The sequence below is a fragment of the Manis pentadactyla genome, chromosome 9, assembly GCF_030020395.1.
Source record: "Manis pentadactyla isolate mManPen7 chromosome 9, mManPen7.hap1, whole genome shotgun sequence".
NCBI classification, from domain to species: Eukaryota; Metazoa; Chordata; class Mammalia; order Pholidota; family Manidae; genus Manis; species Manis pentadactyla.
In genome coordinates this window covers 80530124-80545204 of record NC_080027.1, presented here as the reverse complement: position 1 = coordinate 80545204, position 15081 = coordinate 80530124, and the positions used below count along the sequence as shown (strand labels likewise).

The 15081-nt window shown below is 44.2% G+C and overlaps 2 protein-coding genes across 2 annotated transcripts in view; one reads left to right on the top strand and one right to left on the bottom strand.

The window, feature by feature from the left end:
- LRRC4C (leucine rich repeat containing 4C) overlaps positions 1-15081 on the top strand; it is a 765580-nt gene that overhangs the window by 537185 nt on the left and 213314 nt on the right. The window lies entirely within an intron of this gene.
- On the bottom strand, positions 5046-14640 carry LOC118915775 (speedy protein E4-like). Its single transcript, XM_057508216.1, has 8 exons — positions 14509-14640; positions 13867-14113; positions 13299-13357; positions 12851-12864; positions 6734-6805; positions 5758-5775; positions 5240-5381; positions 5046-5105 (listed from the first exon to the last, which is right to left on the bottom strand). The coding sequence occupies exons 1-8, from the start codon at positions 14638-14640 to the stop codon at positions 5046-5048; spliced, it is 744 nt and encodes a 247-aa protein (XP_057364199.1).

The following is a 15081-nucleotide window of genomic DNA, read 5'->3' as shown; positions in this document are numbered from 1 at the left end:
CAAGAATTTGGGGTAGTGGGTAGAGCACTAACATTCAGTCCACAGCACAATGTTTCATATATTTTCTCTATTTTTTATTTGCTGAATTCTCTTAAATTTATTTTTTATGAATGTATAAAATGTTCAGGATTAAATTATGTTTTTAAATTTTTTTTGTGTGTTTAATCTAGGCATTAGCAACTTTAATTTTCAGTAAGTGCTGCTTTAATATTTTTTAATTCTCATTCTATAAACTCTCAAAATGTGTTGTATTAGGTATGGTGAGGTATGAATTTCATTTTGTTTTTGTTGTTTTTACTAAATCTCATGGGTACAATTGTATCAGATTGGGGAGGCTTTGATAAAGCTTGTAGTCACTGTTTTAATACCGACACTGATTTTGAACTAGACAAATTTTAGATGGCATAAAGTTTTCATAGACATGAAGTAGAAGAGATAAGGTTGGTCAGGTGGGTTTATTCAGCTTGTTTACAGCCTTTATTGCTTTGTTAGAGAAACTGGATTATATTCCGGACTGAATGGGATTCAAAGAGGTTTTGAAGCAGGAAGATCTCATTAAACCAACGTATAAGAGGATGAATATGGCCACAGAATAAATTGAGATGTGGCAATTGGAAGCAAAGATGCTGGGGGAGGGTGTGGTAATAGCTTATTCTACGCATAAAACAAGGACTAGAATTAGCACTGCGATGTTTTGCATACACATCCCAATTAAATTAAGGGATGAGCCTAATTGACAGAGGTAAAACTAACACTGAGTCCCCACCGCAAGTAATGGATGACTTCGGGGAAAAGAGATGCTTTTGATGCCGGGGTTCTTGTTCGCGGAGTCAAAGAATGAACTTCGTGAGCGAGCAAGGTGAGAGATTTACAGAGAAAGTTTTAGAGTAAGAGAAACTATGCAACTCCCCACAGGTGCTGGGAGGGGCAAGGCTGTCGCTTGGGATCTCAGTGTCTAGGGTTTATGCGTGTTGCAGTGGGAAGTGTTAGTTTCCTATAGGTTCAGCCAGAATGCTAGTTATGTTTTAACTTATTGCAGTAGAGGTTACCCGGATATCCGGTTACCCTATTGTAAACTAATGGTGGTGGTAGGGGGTACATTGTTACACTGTTTCAATCTCAAGCACTCTGTTATTCCTTTACATCTCTGAAACCTCAGTAAGACTGTCCTTTTCCAGAGCCCACACTGTACTCTAACTGGGCAGGGGTTCCTCCCTGCTGCCTCCCTATCTCACTTCCTCTACTGAGGAAGCTGAACTCATGCTACAGGGGAGTTCAACGTGAAATGACAGCTTATTTCCCAAGCAATCAGAATGCGACAGAAACTTCTACTTCCTGGATCTGCTCCCCAGTGCAGAAGCTTTGCTGCTAAACTGACACAAGAGATGGGATGTTTGACTTGCACAACGCTACTGAGCGATGCGGAGCTTTTGAGGTGAATGCACATATTTAGACCATTTAAAAAAAAACAAATTACTTATTTAGCATCACTTGCCAACATCTTTCCTTAAACCTACCTGACTCATTACCTAGTGGCAAAATACCAGTTTTACTTTCCTAAACATTTCATCAGACTGACTTGTTTTTAGTTAAACAAAGAAATGTATTAAACTGGCTCCTTAAGCTGATGAAAATCACTAGCATGAGGCAAGTATTTATGTTTGTAGAGAAGGAAGCACGAGCAGGAGAATCAGTAGAAACTCGAACCAGCCACAAGATCATATTTGGGATCTTTTGATTAAAAAATAAATAAATACTTCCTCAGTGTGTTCCCAAGGCTGTGTCTCAAAAGATGATCATTGTCAAAAATAGGAGCATGGAGTATTTTCCAAAAGGGCAGGGGGAAATTTTTGTGTGGAAACAGAAAGATGCCCAGTGACTCTCTACAGGCACATATGCATTTTCGGAGAGAGCAGGATGGTGGCCAACGGAAGAGTTCAGTCTGTGAGACCAAAGCCATGATCAGCAGTAGCAGGCAGCTAGTGGAGGACAGAGGAAGCTACAGTAAGAGTTGGGAGAGCGAAGCTTGGTTTAAGGTCCCAAACGGCCAAACGGTCACCTGCACAACCCTGGATTAATCACTTCACCTCTCCAAGTCTCACTTCCCTTATATGTAAAATGGGAAGACTGGACTTCATTTGAGCTAAGGTCCTTTTACTTCTGATTTCTTGTGATTCTTTGTTTCACGCCCAGTACATTACATCCTTAATGTTCAAAAAGAGAGGAACGCTTTGTGGCCTTTGTAGAACTCAGTGGCCAGACTTGCTGTGTGTGGATACACTGTGAGTATACGGCTCCATGACTCAGTGCGTAAGAAAGATGGGTTTTCCATTTGGGGTGAGATGTACATTTGTTAAGAAACTATTTTTTTTCTTTTTGCTGCGTAATGAAGTTTTACAAAAGAAAAGAAATAATTTGTGTCTATTAAAGAGGCAATAGCAACAATTGCACATTTTTGAGAGCCCCATTAAATGTGTTCTGTTTCTTGCACTATCTCTGTTCATTTGAATGAGAACTGAACTACACAATAAAAGGCTGAATTAAGTGAAAGGCTAAATGAACCAATTAATTCTTTTTCCTCCAATACAATGAAGGTGCCAAGCAGAATGTAGAGTAGCCCAAAGCTGACCCTTGAATTTCTCTTAATGTCATTTTCTCTGAAAGGCACAGAATTCATGGCCCCACTCCTCTCTAGTCTTGGAGCTGTGTACATACTCAAAGCAAAGTAAAAAGCCTTTGAGAATAAAATATAATTATGTTTTTAATGAAGAAGCAGTCACACTAAATACATGAATTTCCCCCTGCCATTGGTCTTTAATAATCTTAACCACAAAATGCTTTAGTGCAAACCTTAAATTTCTTGATAATACTCTCACTTCTAAAAAGCATCAAGGTAGTCGTAGATTTCTTGACAACTTTTTCATGAACTTAAGAGACAGCAGTAGAGTGTATGGTTTTTAGTGTATTCAAACCATGACTCTTTCAAAATGATTTAAAATAAATGTATAAATACAGAATATAAAAATAAATGTAATTATAAAGGCAACATGTTCAAATAAACATTTTCAAAATGTGTGCTATTTTTGGCATATGATAGACTATCTATTACAATCCTATGGCTCTAATTTCTTCTTTTTAAAATACTTCCCTCCCAATCTGAGTCTCTTAACTCCACCTTCAAATGGTTCTAGATTGTGGCAACCAAATGCATGAAAAATCAGGACATCCAACCTCTACCTCAGGGGAGATTTGAATTAAACAATCTGAAAATTCAGGTAGTGCCTTAGGAATGGATGGAATCTGGAAAAATTCTGGTTCCTTATTATTCTCCACAGACTCCTAGAAGTACCCTCAGATCCCAGGACTATGACATGACTCTCCATCTCATTCTAAAAGATTCTGGGTTCTTCTAGATTATACTCACAAGAGGTTCCTCTCTTCCTCTCAGTGTCTGGACTGACTTCCTGATGAAAACTTGCATCTTCCCGGGGCTCAGTGATCTGGAAGTAAGAAAAAAAGAGGATGTCAGATTTCAAAGAGGCAACTTTCCAGACATAAAGCTTATTCACATTCTTGGGCAATTCTAGTCAATGTTTAGACTAATTTATAAGTCCTGTTTGTTCTCTAATCCTTTATTCTAAACTCCAGTTCATTTTCAGTTGTGATTCTTGGGCTTTGGTGACCCTGACTCCCAAAATTACTTAACATGCCTAAGGTCAGACCCAGCAATCTGCTTTCTAATGGTGGGGACTCCAGGTGATGCTTCTCAGGGAGCAGAGCACACTTGGAAAATGCTGCTTTAGACTTTTGCACACCTTGGTCCTTTTGTGCTACTTAAAATCTGAACTTCCAACCATACCACAAACATGAGTAACATGTCCACATCACGAACCATGAGACCAGATGCTTGACCCCTAATCATAACCCTGGATCCTATGTTTGGCCACAATGTTTAGTCTTAAATTTGTCCTAGTCCTAGGGCTATTGTCTGAATGTTTGTGTTCCCCCTAAATTCCTATGTTGAAATCCTATCCCCTAAAAGTGAAGGTATTACAGGAGGTGGGGCCTTTGGGAGGTGATCAGGTCATAAGGGCCCACATGAATGAGATTAGCACCCTTATAAAAGAGACTCCAGGGAGCTAGCTTGCTTCTCCCACCATGTGAGGACATAGCGAGAAGTTGGCCGTCTGCAACCCAGAAGAGGGTCTTCACCAGAACCTGGCCTTGCTGGCATCCTGATCTCGGGAGTCGAGCTGCAGAGTTGTGATAAATAAATGTCTGTTGTTCATAAGCTATCCAGGCTACAGTGCTCAGTTATAGCAGCCCAAGTGGGCAAGACAGCTAGTACATGAGATTCTAAACAAATCTTTGTTTAATCCTCTGCATTTGATTTCAGTAACTCACGTTGAAGCTAGTATTTCTTAAAACGTCCCTGTTCTGACAAACTTCTTTGACCATCAACCTGAGGGGAAAGGTTTGCACAAGAGGGGAGATTAGTCCAGAGATGGTGAGCCGGGGGAAACAAATCAGGGAATGTGGCCCTGAGAGCTCCTTTAGAGCAGATTTGCATGAAAACAGAGCCAGCCATAATTTATCTTTGATTATGGGATATGTAGACTGTTCCACCTGATACACTATTGTTAGACATTTAGTTGGTTGTAAATAAATGCCTACAGTTGGTACATGGGGGATGAAAGGCTAAAAAGAGAAAGTCAAAACACAAGAAATGGAAAATATTACAAACATACTCACTTTTCCAAAGAATCAACATTTCATCGAAGCCATTATCTGGACCCAATTGTTTAGGGTGAAATGACTTCAGGCAAATCCATGCCGCTGTGAAAAACTGGTTTTCCTGAGGTCAGTCACCCACACGTCTCACCCTGGTCATACCTGTGTGTGTCCTTGGCCTGTGGCTGGAAGCTGAGTCAGTGTCTGAAAGGGTGACTTCCTAAGCAGACAATGAGGTGTTCAGTCTGCACCTGAGGACCCAGGCATCCCTTCTTTAGGGCCGTTGAGCTCAGGTCTTCATGGTTCTGGGAGCGCTAGGACAGCAGGCTGCGGTCTCGCCCCCACACAGGGAGCTCTGCGTCAAAAGCTTGGATCTGGAAGACAATGACTGTGGCCTCAGGTGGCTCATCTTTCCCCGTCCAGCCTCCAGCTCCTTCTCGCCTCCAGATCCCATGTTCCCCCCACTCCAGTCCGGCCCCCGCCCCCCAAATCCCTGCAGCTCACCTACCTCCTCACACTCTTCCTGGGAGACCCAGGTCTTCCAGCCCATGGATTTGATTAATTGGAGTTGCAGTTTGTGGAACAAGGGATGCTGGAAATGGTTCTTCCCATAGAGGAATGAAAAGATGGCAGGAACCTGAAGGGCACTTCTCACACCTGGATGCTGAAGACAGAGCCACTCTGGGAGGCCTGAGGGCGAGCAGTGCAGTTTCCATGCAGTGTCCCATCATGTTCCCTGTGCCCTTCAACCAGTTGTACGTGCACACCCTCCAGCTCCCTGTGGGGTGAGGAAGTCTAGGCATCCAGAGGGCAGGAACTAACTAGCCAATTTCTGTAGTCATAGCTTCCCTACCATGTGGCTCAGTCTGGAGGATGGGTGCCACATGCACTTCTCAAAGCTTTCCTCCCAATCCTCATATTCCCTGGTACAGGATGCAGTCTATAAGATTTCACTGAATGAATGGATGGATGGATGGATGGATGGATGGATGCTTTTATCTCACAGTCAAATGCCATACTGATCACCTCATGGACTCAATGTAGCTTAAACATTTGCAAAACAGAAAGTATTGTGCTGAAGGTTTTATGAACATATGGATATTTTGATAAGACCTGCCTGCGACGATGTCTGGTCTGATGGGTTGGAGAAGGGGAGAGGGGAGATAGGAAGTAAGTATTATCCAGAACATCACATGACACTAGAATTTTAGCTAATGTTCTACTGGGGGGCTGCAGTTAGGGGGCCAGAGGAGATGTGGTGACAATCATACTATTTGAACCGACTTTAAGGATAGGTCATTTTCTTCCAATATATATGTGTGAAAGACACCTGCAAGTGAGAAGATACATTGTAAAAGCAGAGGGGAGGGATTTCAGAAGGAGCATTGAAACAAAGGAATGCAATGTGAGGACCATAAGCCAGTCTAAAGTTGACTGTCAGGAGGGTTGAGTTCGGACTGAGAAGGCTGACCTTGGCTTAGAGCCCTCTTAGCTAGTGACATTGTTGAGGAGGGGCAGGGAGCATTAGACCTGTGTTCTGGGAGGATTTGGGGCATCTAAAGCCTAGTAGCAAGGACAGGCAGGGAATTTTTACAATCGGTCTGTGTCACATAACGAGGGCCTTCACTGTGGCATCCGCCTGGGAGCCCAGAGGAGGACCGTCCCCTTGATGTGGACTCGGGAGGGAGAGAGGCCTTGGCTTCGGAGGTGGTGCCGTCTCAAGCCTGGTGTCCTGGGGACAGCGTGGTGCCCATTCTCTCCCTCCTCTTAGGAATGTTTTATGTGATCCTGTGTTTTTCCCAGTGTTTTAACTGGTGTTAGGGTTGTCTGCACAGAGAACAGTATAGAAGCAGCTCTGTTATAATCCTATTCTTTGTATACCAAAGCGAGCAGTACACTGAGGTGAAAAAGGAAATGGATCCAAGGTCAGAGTCCCACACCCCTCCCTCCGCCCTCCCCAAGGAGTGAATATTGACAGTCAGCCGCTGAGAGCAATACTCACAGAGCTATGAAGAAGTGAATTCGCCGGTACTGCCAGGAGAAGAGGCCAGCTCGGCTGAAATAAGATACCACCGAGGCGGAGCCAAGATGGGGGCATGAGTAGGACAGTGGGAATCTCCTCCCAAAAACATATATATTTTTGAAAATACAACAAATACAACTAATCCTCAAAGAGAGACCAGAAGACACAGGACAACAGCCAGACTACATTCACACCTGCGAGAACCCAGCGCCTGGTGAAAGGGGTAAGATACAAGCCCCGGCCCAGCAGGACCCAAGGCCCCTCATCCCACCTCCCAGCGGGAGGAGCGGAGTAGGAGTGGGGAGGGAGAGGGAGCCCAGGACTGCTAATCACCCAGCCCTAGCCATCCGCACCAGAGCACCAACACAGTGCATGCGTGGGGTGCTGGAAACTAGGGAAACAGGACAGCAAGATCTTTCAGCAGGTCCCAAAGCCAGCGCCCCTGTGACAAAGAAAAGCGAGTGCTTTTTGAAAGTCTTAAAGGGACAGGGACCGCACAGCTGGATGGAAGCATTCTGGGTCACAGTCCAGCAGATGGAAATTCCAGGGAAATCCAGGTGCACTAACCCCCTGGGCAACAGCTCTGAGACCCCTCACGGAGGTAAACAGCCAAACAGCCCCCCCATCCATTACCCCTCCAGGGCCCCACCATAGCAGAGCAGCCGCCTGAGCTGGCCACGCCCACAGCAAGGGAGCTTCCTCCATACCAGCCGGGCAAGATGCAGAGACCCAGTCTACATGCAATTGCCCAACACAAGCCACCAGCGATCGCAGTTGTCCCAGTAAAGAAAGGCCAGGAGCAGTTGGAAAGCCTTAGCTCTCCCAGCTGACAGAAAGCCAATAACTCACCACTGCACCTATCAACATGAAAAGGCAAAAAAATTTGATCCAGACAAGACTAACCCAGACAGCTTAAACATCTGCTACATCTTCCCCTGAAAAGGAAGCCAGGGAGATAGATATAACCAGTCTTCCTGAAAAAGAATTCAAAACAAAAGTCATAATCATGCTGATGGACATACAGAGAAATATGCAAGAACTAAGGAGGGAGAATACAGAAATTAAATAATCTCTGGAAGGACTTCAAAGCAGAATGGACAAGATGCAAGAGAACATTAATGGACTAGAAAACAGAGAACAGGAATGCAGAGAAGCTGATGCAGAGAGAGATAAAAGGATCTCCAGGAATGAAAGAATTTTAAGAGAACTGTGTGACCAATCGAAACGGAAAAATATCCACATTATAGGGGTACCAGAAGAAGAAGAGAGAGAGAAAAAGGGATAGAAAGTGTGTTTGAAGAAATAATTGCTGAAAACTTCCCCAAACTAGGGGAGGAAATGGCCTCTCAGACCACAGAGGTACACAGAACTCCCATGACAAGGGATCCAAGGAGGGCAACACCAAGATACATAATAATTAAAATGGCAAACATCAAAGACAAGGACAAAGTATTAAACACAGCCAGAGAGAAAAAAAATGTCACCTACAAAGGAAAACCCATCAGGCTATCATCAGACTTCTCAACAGAAACCCTACAGGCCAGACAAGAATGGCATGATATACTTAATGCAATGAAACAGAAGGGCCTCGAACCAAGATTACTGTATCCAGCATGATTATCATTTAAATATGAAGGAGGGATTAAAAAATTACCAGACAAGCAAAAGTTGAGGGAATTTGCCTCCCACAAACCACATCTACAGGGCATCTTACAGGGACTGCTCTAGATGGGAGCACTCCTAAAAAGAGCACAGAACAAAACACCCAACATATGAAGAAGGGAGGAGGAGGAATAAGAAGGGAGAGAAATAAAGAATCATCAGACTGTGTTTATAAAAGCACAATAAGTGAGTTAAGTTAGACAGTAAGATAGTAAAGAAGCTAACCTTGAACCTTTGGTAACCACAAACTTAAAGCCTGCAATGGCAATAAGTACATACCTTTCAATAATCACCCTAAATGTAAATGGACAGAATGAACCAATTAAAAGACACAGAGTAAAGAATGGATAAAAAAGCAAGACCCATCCATATGCTGCTTACAGGAGACTCACCTCAAACTCCAAGATATGCACAGACTTAAAGTCAAGGGATGGAAAAAGATGATTCATGCAAACAACAGAGAGGAAAAAGCAGGTGTTGCAATATTAGTATCAGACAAAATAGACTTCAAAATAAAGACAGTAACAAAAGATAAAGAAGGACATTACATAATGATAAAGGGCTCAGTCCAACAAGAGGATATAACCATTATAAATATATATGCACCCTATACAGGAGCACCAACATATGTGAAACAAATACTAGCAGAATTAAAGGAGGAAATGGAATGCAATGCATTCATTGTGGGAGACTTCAACACACCACTCACTCCAAAGGACAGATCCACCAGACAGAAAATAAGTAAGGACACAGAGGCACTGAACAACACACTAGAACAGATGGACCTGATAGACATCTACAGAACTCTACATCCAAAAGCAACAGGATACACATTCTTCTCAAGTGCACATGGAACATTCTCCAGAATAGACCACATACTGGGCCACAAAAAGAGCCTCAGTAAATTCCAAAAGATTGAAATCCTACCAACCAACTTTTCAGACCACAAAGGCATAAAACTAGAAATAAACTGTACAAGGAAAGCAAAAAGGCTCACAAGCACATGGAGGCTTAACAACACACTCCTAAATAATCAATGGATCAATGACCAAATCAAAATGGATATCCAGCAATATATGGAAACAAATGACAACAACAACACAAAGCCCCAACTACTTTGGGATACAGCAAAAACAGTCTTAAGAGGAAAGTATATAGCATTCCAGGCATATTAAAAGAAGGAAGAACAATTCCAAATGACTGGTCTAATGTCACAATTATTGAAATTGGAAAAAGAAGAACAAAAGAGGCCTAAGGTCAGCAGAAGGAGGGACATAATAAAGATAAGAGAAGAAATAAATAAAATTGAGAAGAATAAAACAATAGCAAAAATCAATGAAACCAAGAGCTGGTTCTTTGAGAAAAAAAACAAAATAGATAAGCCTCTAGCTAGACTTATTAAGAGGAAAAGAGAGTCAACACAAATCAACAGAATCAGAAACGAGAAAGGAAAAATCACGACGGACCCCACAGAAATACAAAGAATTATTAGAGAGTACAATGAAAACCTATATACTAACAAGCTGGGAAACCTAGGAGAAATGGACAAATTCCTAGAAAAGTACAACCTTCCAACACTGACCCAGAAAGAAACATAAAATCTAAACAGACCAATTACCAGCAAGAAAATTGAATCGGTAATCAAAAAACTACCAAAGAACAAAACCCCCGGGCCAGATGGATTTACCTCAGAATTTTATCAGACATACAGAGAAAACATAATACCCATTCTCCTTCAAGTTTTCAAAAAAATAGAAGAGGACGGAATACTCCCAAACTCATTCTATGAAGCCAACATCACCCTAATACCAAAACCAGGGAAAGACCCCCACCAAAAAAAGAAAACTACAGACCAATATCCCTGATGAACGTAGATGCAAAAATACTCAACAAAATATTAGCAAACCGAATTCAAAAATACATCAAAATGATCGTACACCATGATCAAGTGGGATTCATCCCAGGGATGCAAGGATGGTACAACATTCGAAAGTCCATCGACATCATCCACCACATCAACAAAAAGAAAGACAAAAACCACATGATCATCTCCATAGATGCTGAAAAAGCATTCAACAAAATTCAACATCCATTCATGATAAAAACTCTCAACAAAATGGGTATAGACGGCAAGTACCTCAACATAATAAAGGCCATATATGATAAACCCACAGCCAACATTACATTGAACAGCGAGAAGCTGAAATCTTTTCCTCTGTGTTCGGAAACAAGACAAGGATGCCCACTATCCCCACTGTTATTCAACATAGTACTGGAGGTCCTAGCCATGGCAATTAGACAAAACAAAGAAATGCAAGGAACCCAGATTGGTAAAGAAGAAGTTAAACTGTCACTATTTGCAGATGACATGATATTCTACATAAAAAACCCTAAAGACTCCACTCTGAAACTATTAGAGCTAATATCGGAATTCAGCAAAGTTGCAGGATACAAAATTAACACACAGAAATCTGTGGCTTTCCTTTACACTAACAATAAACTAATAGAAAGAGAAATCAGGAAGACAATTCCATTCACAATAGCATCAAAAAGAATAAAATACCTAGGAATAAACCTAACTAAGGAAGTGAAAGACCTATACCCTGGAAACTATAAGACACTCTTAAGAGAAATTAAAGAGGTCACTAACAAATGGAAACTCATCCCATGCTCTTGGCTAGGAAGAATTAATATCATCAAAATGGCCACCCTGCCCAAAGCAATATACAGATTCGATGCAATCCCTATCAAATTACCAACAGCTTTCTTCAATGAACTGGAACAAATAGTTCAAAAATTCATATGGAAACACCAAAGACCCCGAATAGCTAAAACAATCCTGAGAAGGAAGAATAAAGTGGAGGGGGATCTCACTCCCCAACTTCAAGCTCTACTACAAAGCCACAGTAATCGAGACAATTTGGTACTGGCACAAGAACAGAGCCACAGACCAATGGAACAGAATAGAGACTCCAAACATTAACCCAAACACATATGTTCAACTAATATTCGATAAAGGAGCCATGGACATACAATGGGGAAATGACAGTCTCTTCAACAGATGGTGCTGGGAGAACTGGACAGCTACATGTAAGAGAATGAAACTTGGTCACTGTCTAACCCCATACGCAAAAGTAAATTCGAAATGGATCAAAGACTTGAATGTAAGTCATGAAACCATAAAACTCTTAGAAAAAAACATAGGCAAAAATCTCTTAAACATAAACATGAGTGACCTCTTCTTGAACATATCTCCCCGGGCAAGGGAAACAAAAGCAAAAATGAACAAGTGGGACTATATCAAGCTGAAAAACTTCTGTACAGCAAAGGACACCATCAATAGAACAAAAAGGTATCCTACAGTATGGGAGAATATATTAGAAAATGACAGATCCGATAAAGGGTTGACATCCAAAATAAATAAAGAGCTCACACACCTCAACAAACAAAAAGCAAATAATCCAATTAAAAAATGGGCAGAGGAGCTGAGTAGACAGTTCTCTAAAGAAGAAATTCAGATGGTCAACAGACACATGAAAAGATGCTCCACATCACTTGTCATCAGAGAAATGCAAATTAAAACCATAATGAGATATCATCTCACACCAGTAAGGATGGCTATCATCCAAAAGACAAACAACAACAAATGTTGGCGAGGTTGTGGAGAAAGGGGAACCCTCCTACACTGCTGGAGGGAATGTAAATTAGTTCAACCATTATGGAAAGCAGTATGGAGGTTCCTCAAAATAGAAATACCATTTGACCCAGGAATTCCACTCCTAGGAATTTACCCTAAGAATGCAGCACTCTAGTTTGAAAAAGACAGATGCACCCCTATGTTTATCGCTGCACTATTTACAATAGCCAAGATATGGAAGCAACCTAAGTGTCCATCAGTAGATGAATGGATAAAGAAGATGTGGTACATATACACAATGGAATGTTACTCAGCCATAAGAAAAAAACAAATCCTACCATTTGCAACAACATGGATGGAGCTAGAGTGTATTATGTTCAGTGAAATAAGCCAGGCGGAGAAAGACAAGTACCAAATGATTTCACTCATATGTGGAGTATAAGAACAAAGGAAAACTGAAGGAAAAAAACAGCAGCAGAAGCACAGAACCCAAGAATGGACTAATAGTTACCAAAGGGAAAGGGACTGGGGAGAACGGATGGGGAGGGAGGGATAAGGGCGGGAAGAAAAGGGGGCATTACAAGTAGCATGTATAGTGGGGGTGGGCACGGGAGGACTGTGCAACACTGAGAAGCCAAATAGTGATTTTACAGCATCTTACTATGTTGATTGACAGTGACTGTGAACAGGGATGTGGGGAGAGGGACTTGGTGAAGGGGGGAGCGTAGTAAACATAATGTCCTTCATGTAATTATAGATTAATGATACCGAAATAAAAAAAATAATAAGATACCACCATGGCCAGGAGATACTGAGGAAGAGGAGAGCGCCACTGGAGAGAGGTCACAACCCGGAAGAGGAAGGGCAGAGGGGTGGCGCAGGGGGAGACTGGGGGCAGACCCCGTGTGAGGAGGGGACTTCAGGATGCTCCGGGATGGCAGGCTCTGCCGGTGTGGGGCTGGGCATTTAGGACAGCCGCCATCAGGAGGGCCTTTGATAAGCTGGAACAAAGGGGAGCTCCCAGGCTGAGGCGAGAAGGGACTCGCGGTGGCTACACGGGGGCGGCCCCAGGGGAGTCGTGGGGGGGCTGCCCATTCACACGCAAGGAGCCGCCCGGCCCCCAGAGGGCAGTGTGGACAAGGCTCTGGCTTGGAGAGAGAGGTGGGACTGTGGGTTTAGAAAGCACCCCTCCGGCGCCCTAGGGTAGTTGCTGGAGAGGGAACACGTCTTAGTGGACAAAGTTACCTTGTCAGATACCCGCAGATTTTTGTCCCAGGCCAGGAATCTTTTAACAACAGGATCCTCTGTGAAGAGAAGCACAGGTTAAGCGGACCACCGGAGCAGGGCCGCGCAGAGAGTTGTGCCTCCTGACGGGACGTTTAGGGGTCGGGAGGCTGATGGGCACTCACTGGACCAAAAAGATGGAGCCCGCCTTGGGGTGGCTGAGTGGGGGGCAGGTGTCAGTAGGTGATGTGAACCGTGGTACAGAAGGTGGGGCTCCGTCACCGTGCAGGAAGGCATCGTCTCCCTTGACGGTCACGTCAGTGCTCCCGATGGCCCGTCAGCCCCAGGCACACTGACGGAAGCATTTAAATTTGAAAGCCTCAGGGGTGCAGTGGAAGCCAAGGTTTCCTATGCCAAGTGCAGACTGCAGACTGCTTCTTCGTCTGGCCTAATCCTATGGCATTTCTAAATGTCCCCAGGATCCTCTGGGAACAGAGCGCTCAGCAACTGGCAGGGAATTATTTTCCATTGGAAAAGTATAGTCACTGGAAGTTTCTCTAAAGGGGGATGGGCTCAGAGGTCCTCCTACCGAGCAGCCTTTTGAAGGCCTCGTGGTGCTCCGGCAGCACCGCGGACACCCTACGTTGCTTCAGCCTCATCTTGAGGCCGCAGTGCATGTCCACGACCCTAGTGTCCGTATTCCCCGGGGCTGCCTCCTCTGACCCCTGCCACGCCTCCGACTCCTGGAAAGCGGCCGACCTCTCCCGCTTCCTGCGCCGGCTGGAGCCCTCCGGCAGAGGGCTGCTGCCCGCCTGGGCTGCTGCCCGCCTGGGCTGCTGGGCAAAGAAACCAGGTGACAACGTTTAGCTTTTGCCTTTGGGATTCAGCCCTTGGTCCCTGAGTCACCCCCATTCCTCTCCAACTAACCCCCAAAAGACAAGCTGCCCCCAGTCTCTCTGCTGTCACACCCCTTGGCCTCCTGCCCAGCCATCTTTTCATTCTCCTCCTTTGCTGGCTGCCATCTGCCCCCATCCATTTTGCCATTGTTCTGTCTCCCTGTTCTCAACATTCTTCCTCACTTAGATAATTCCTCCAGATGCCCTTCCCCGTGTGTGTCCTTGTCCCCACCCCTACACTCTCTCCTCCAGTCCCTGGACTTCTGAGTCTCTCCTTCCTTCACACACACCCCACCTGGGTAGGCCTTCCTGCCATCGGTACCCCATCCTCAAACCCCTCTTCCCTCTGCTGCCTCACCTGATGGTCCTGGTCTTTCTTCATCCAGCATCACCTCCAGGGGGTACCCGGAGGGGCCAGGCTGGGGGCTCTGGTTCTCAGCCTGGGAACTTGATGGAACACTGCCCATGATTTCTCTCCAACTCTTGCCTTCTACAGGACCAGAACCTGTCCAAGCTCCTCTTCTCAATTCTGACTGAATGGGAGCCCTTTATCCCTACTCCAAGCTCAGGAGAAGCTGAGAGTGGAGAAAAGCTCTAAGAAGATGCTTCTGGCTACCTGTGCTGCCAAGCACCTGCCAACCAGGAGGGTTGGAACCTCTGAGGTCATAGGTTGCTGCAACCTAGCAACCAGTTTGAAGAGAAAAACAGGCAACTGCCAGGCCAATCAGGAGACCAGGGGCAAATCATGTCTCCTGCCACTGGCCCAAGTTCTGACCACCCCCAAGATGATCCTCTAGCCATCCAGGTCACCTTTCAGCCCTCCCCCACAGATGCCATGTCCTCTCCACTCTGCACTTGACACACAGGTGGACTCTCGCCCTCTGTCACGTTCTCCTGCAGAGCATGTC

Excerpts from the sequence above, each read along its gene's own strand:
- LOC118915775 (XM_057508216.1), bottom strand. The coding sequence starts at position 14,640 with ATGGGCAGTGTTCCATCAAGTTCCCAGGCTGAGAACCAGAGCCCCCAG. Across the intron at positions 13,358-13,866 it reads GGCCTTCAAAAGGCTGCTCG|AGGATCCTGTTGTTAAAAGA; the intron begins GTAGGAGGACCT and ends TTCTCTTCACAG. Across the intron at positions 5,106-5,239 it reads CCCAGGAAGAGTGTGAGGAG|ATCCAAGCTTTTGACGCAGA; the intron begins GTAGGTGAGCTG and ends ATTGTCTTCCAG.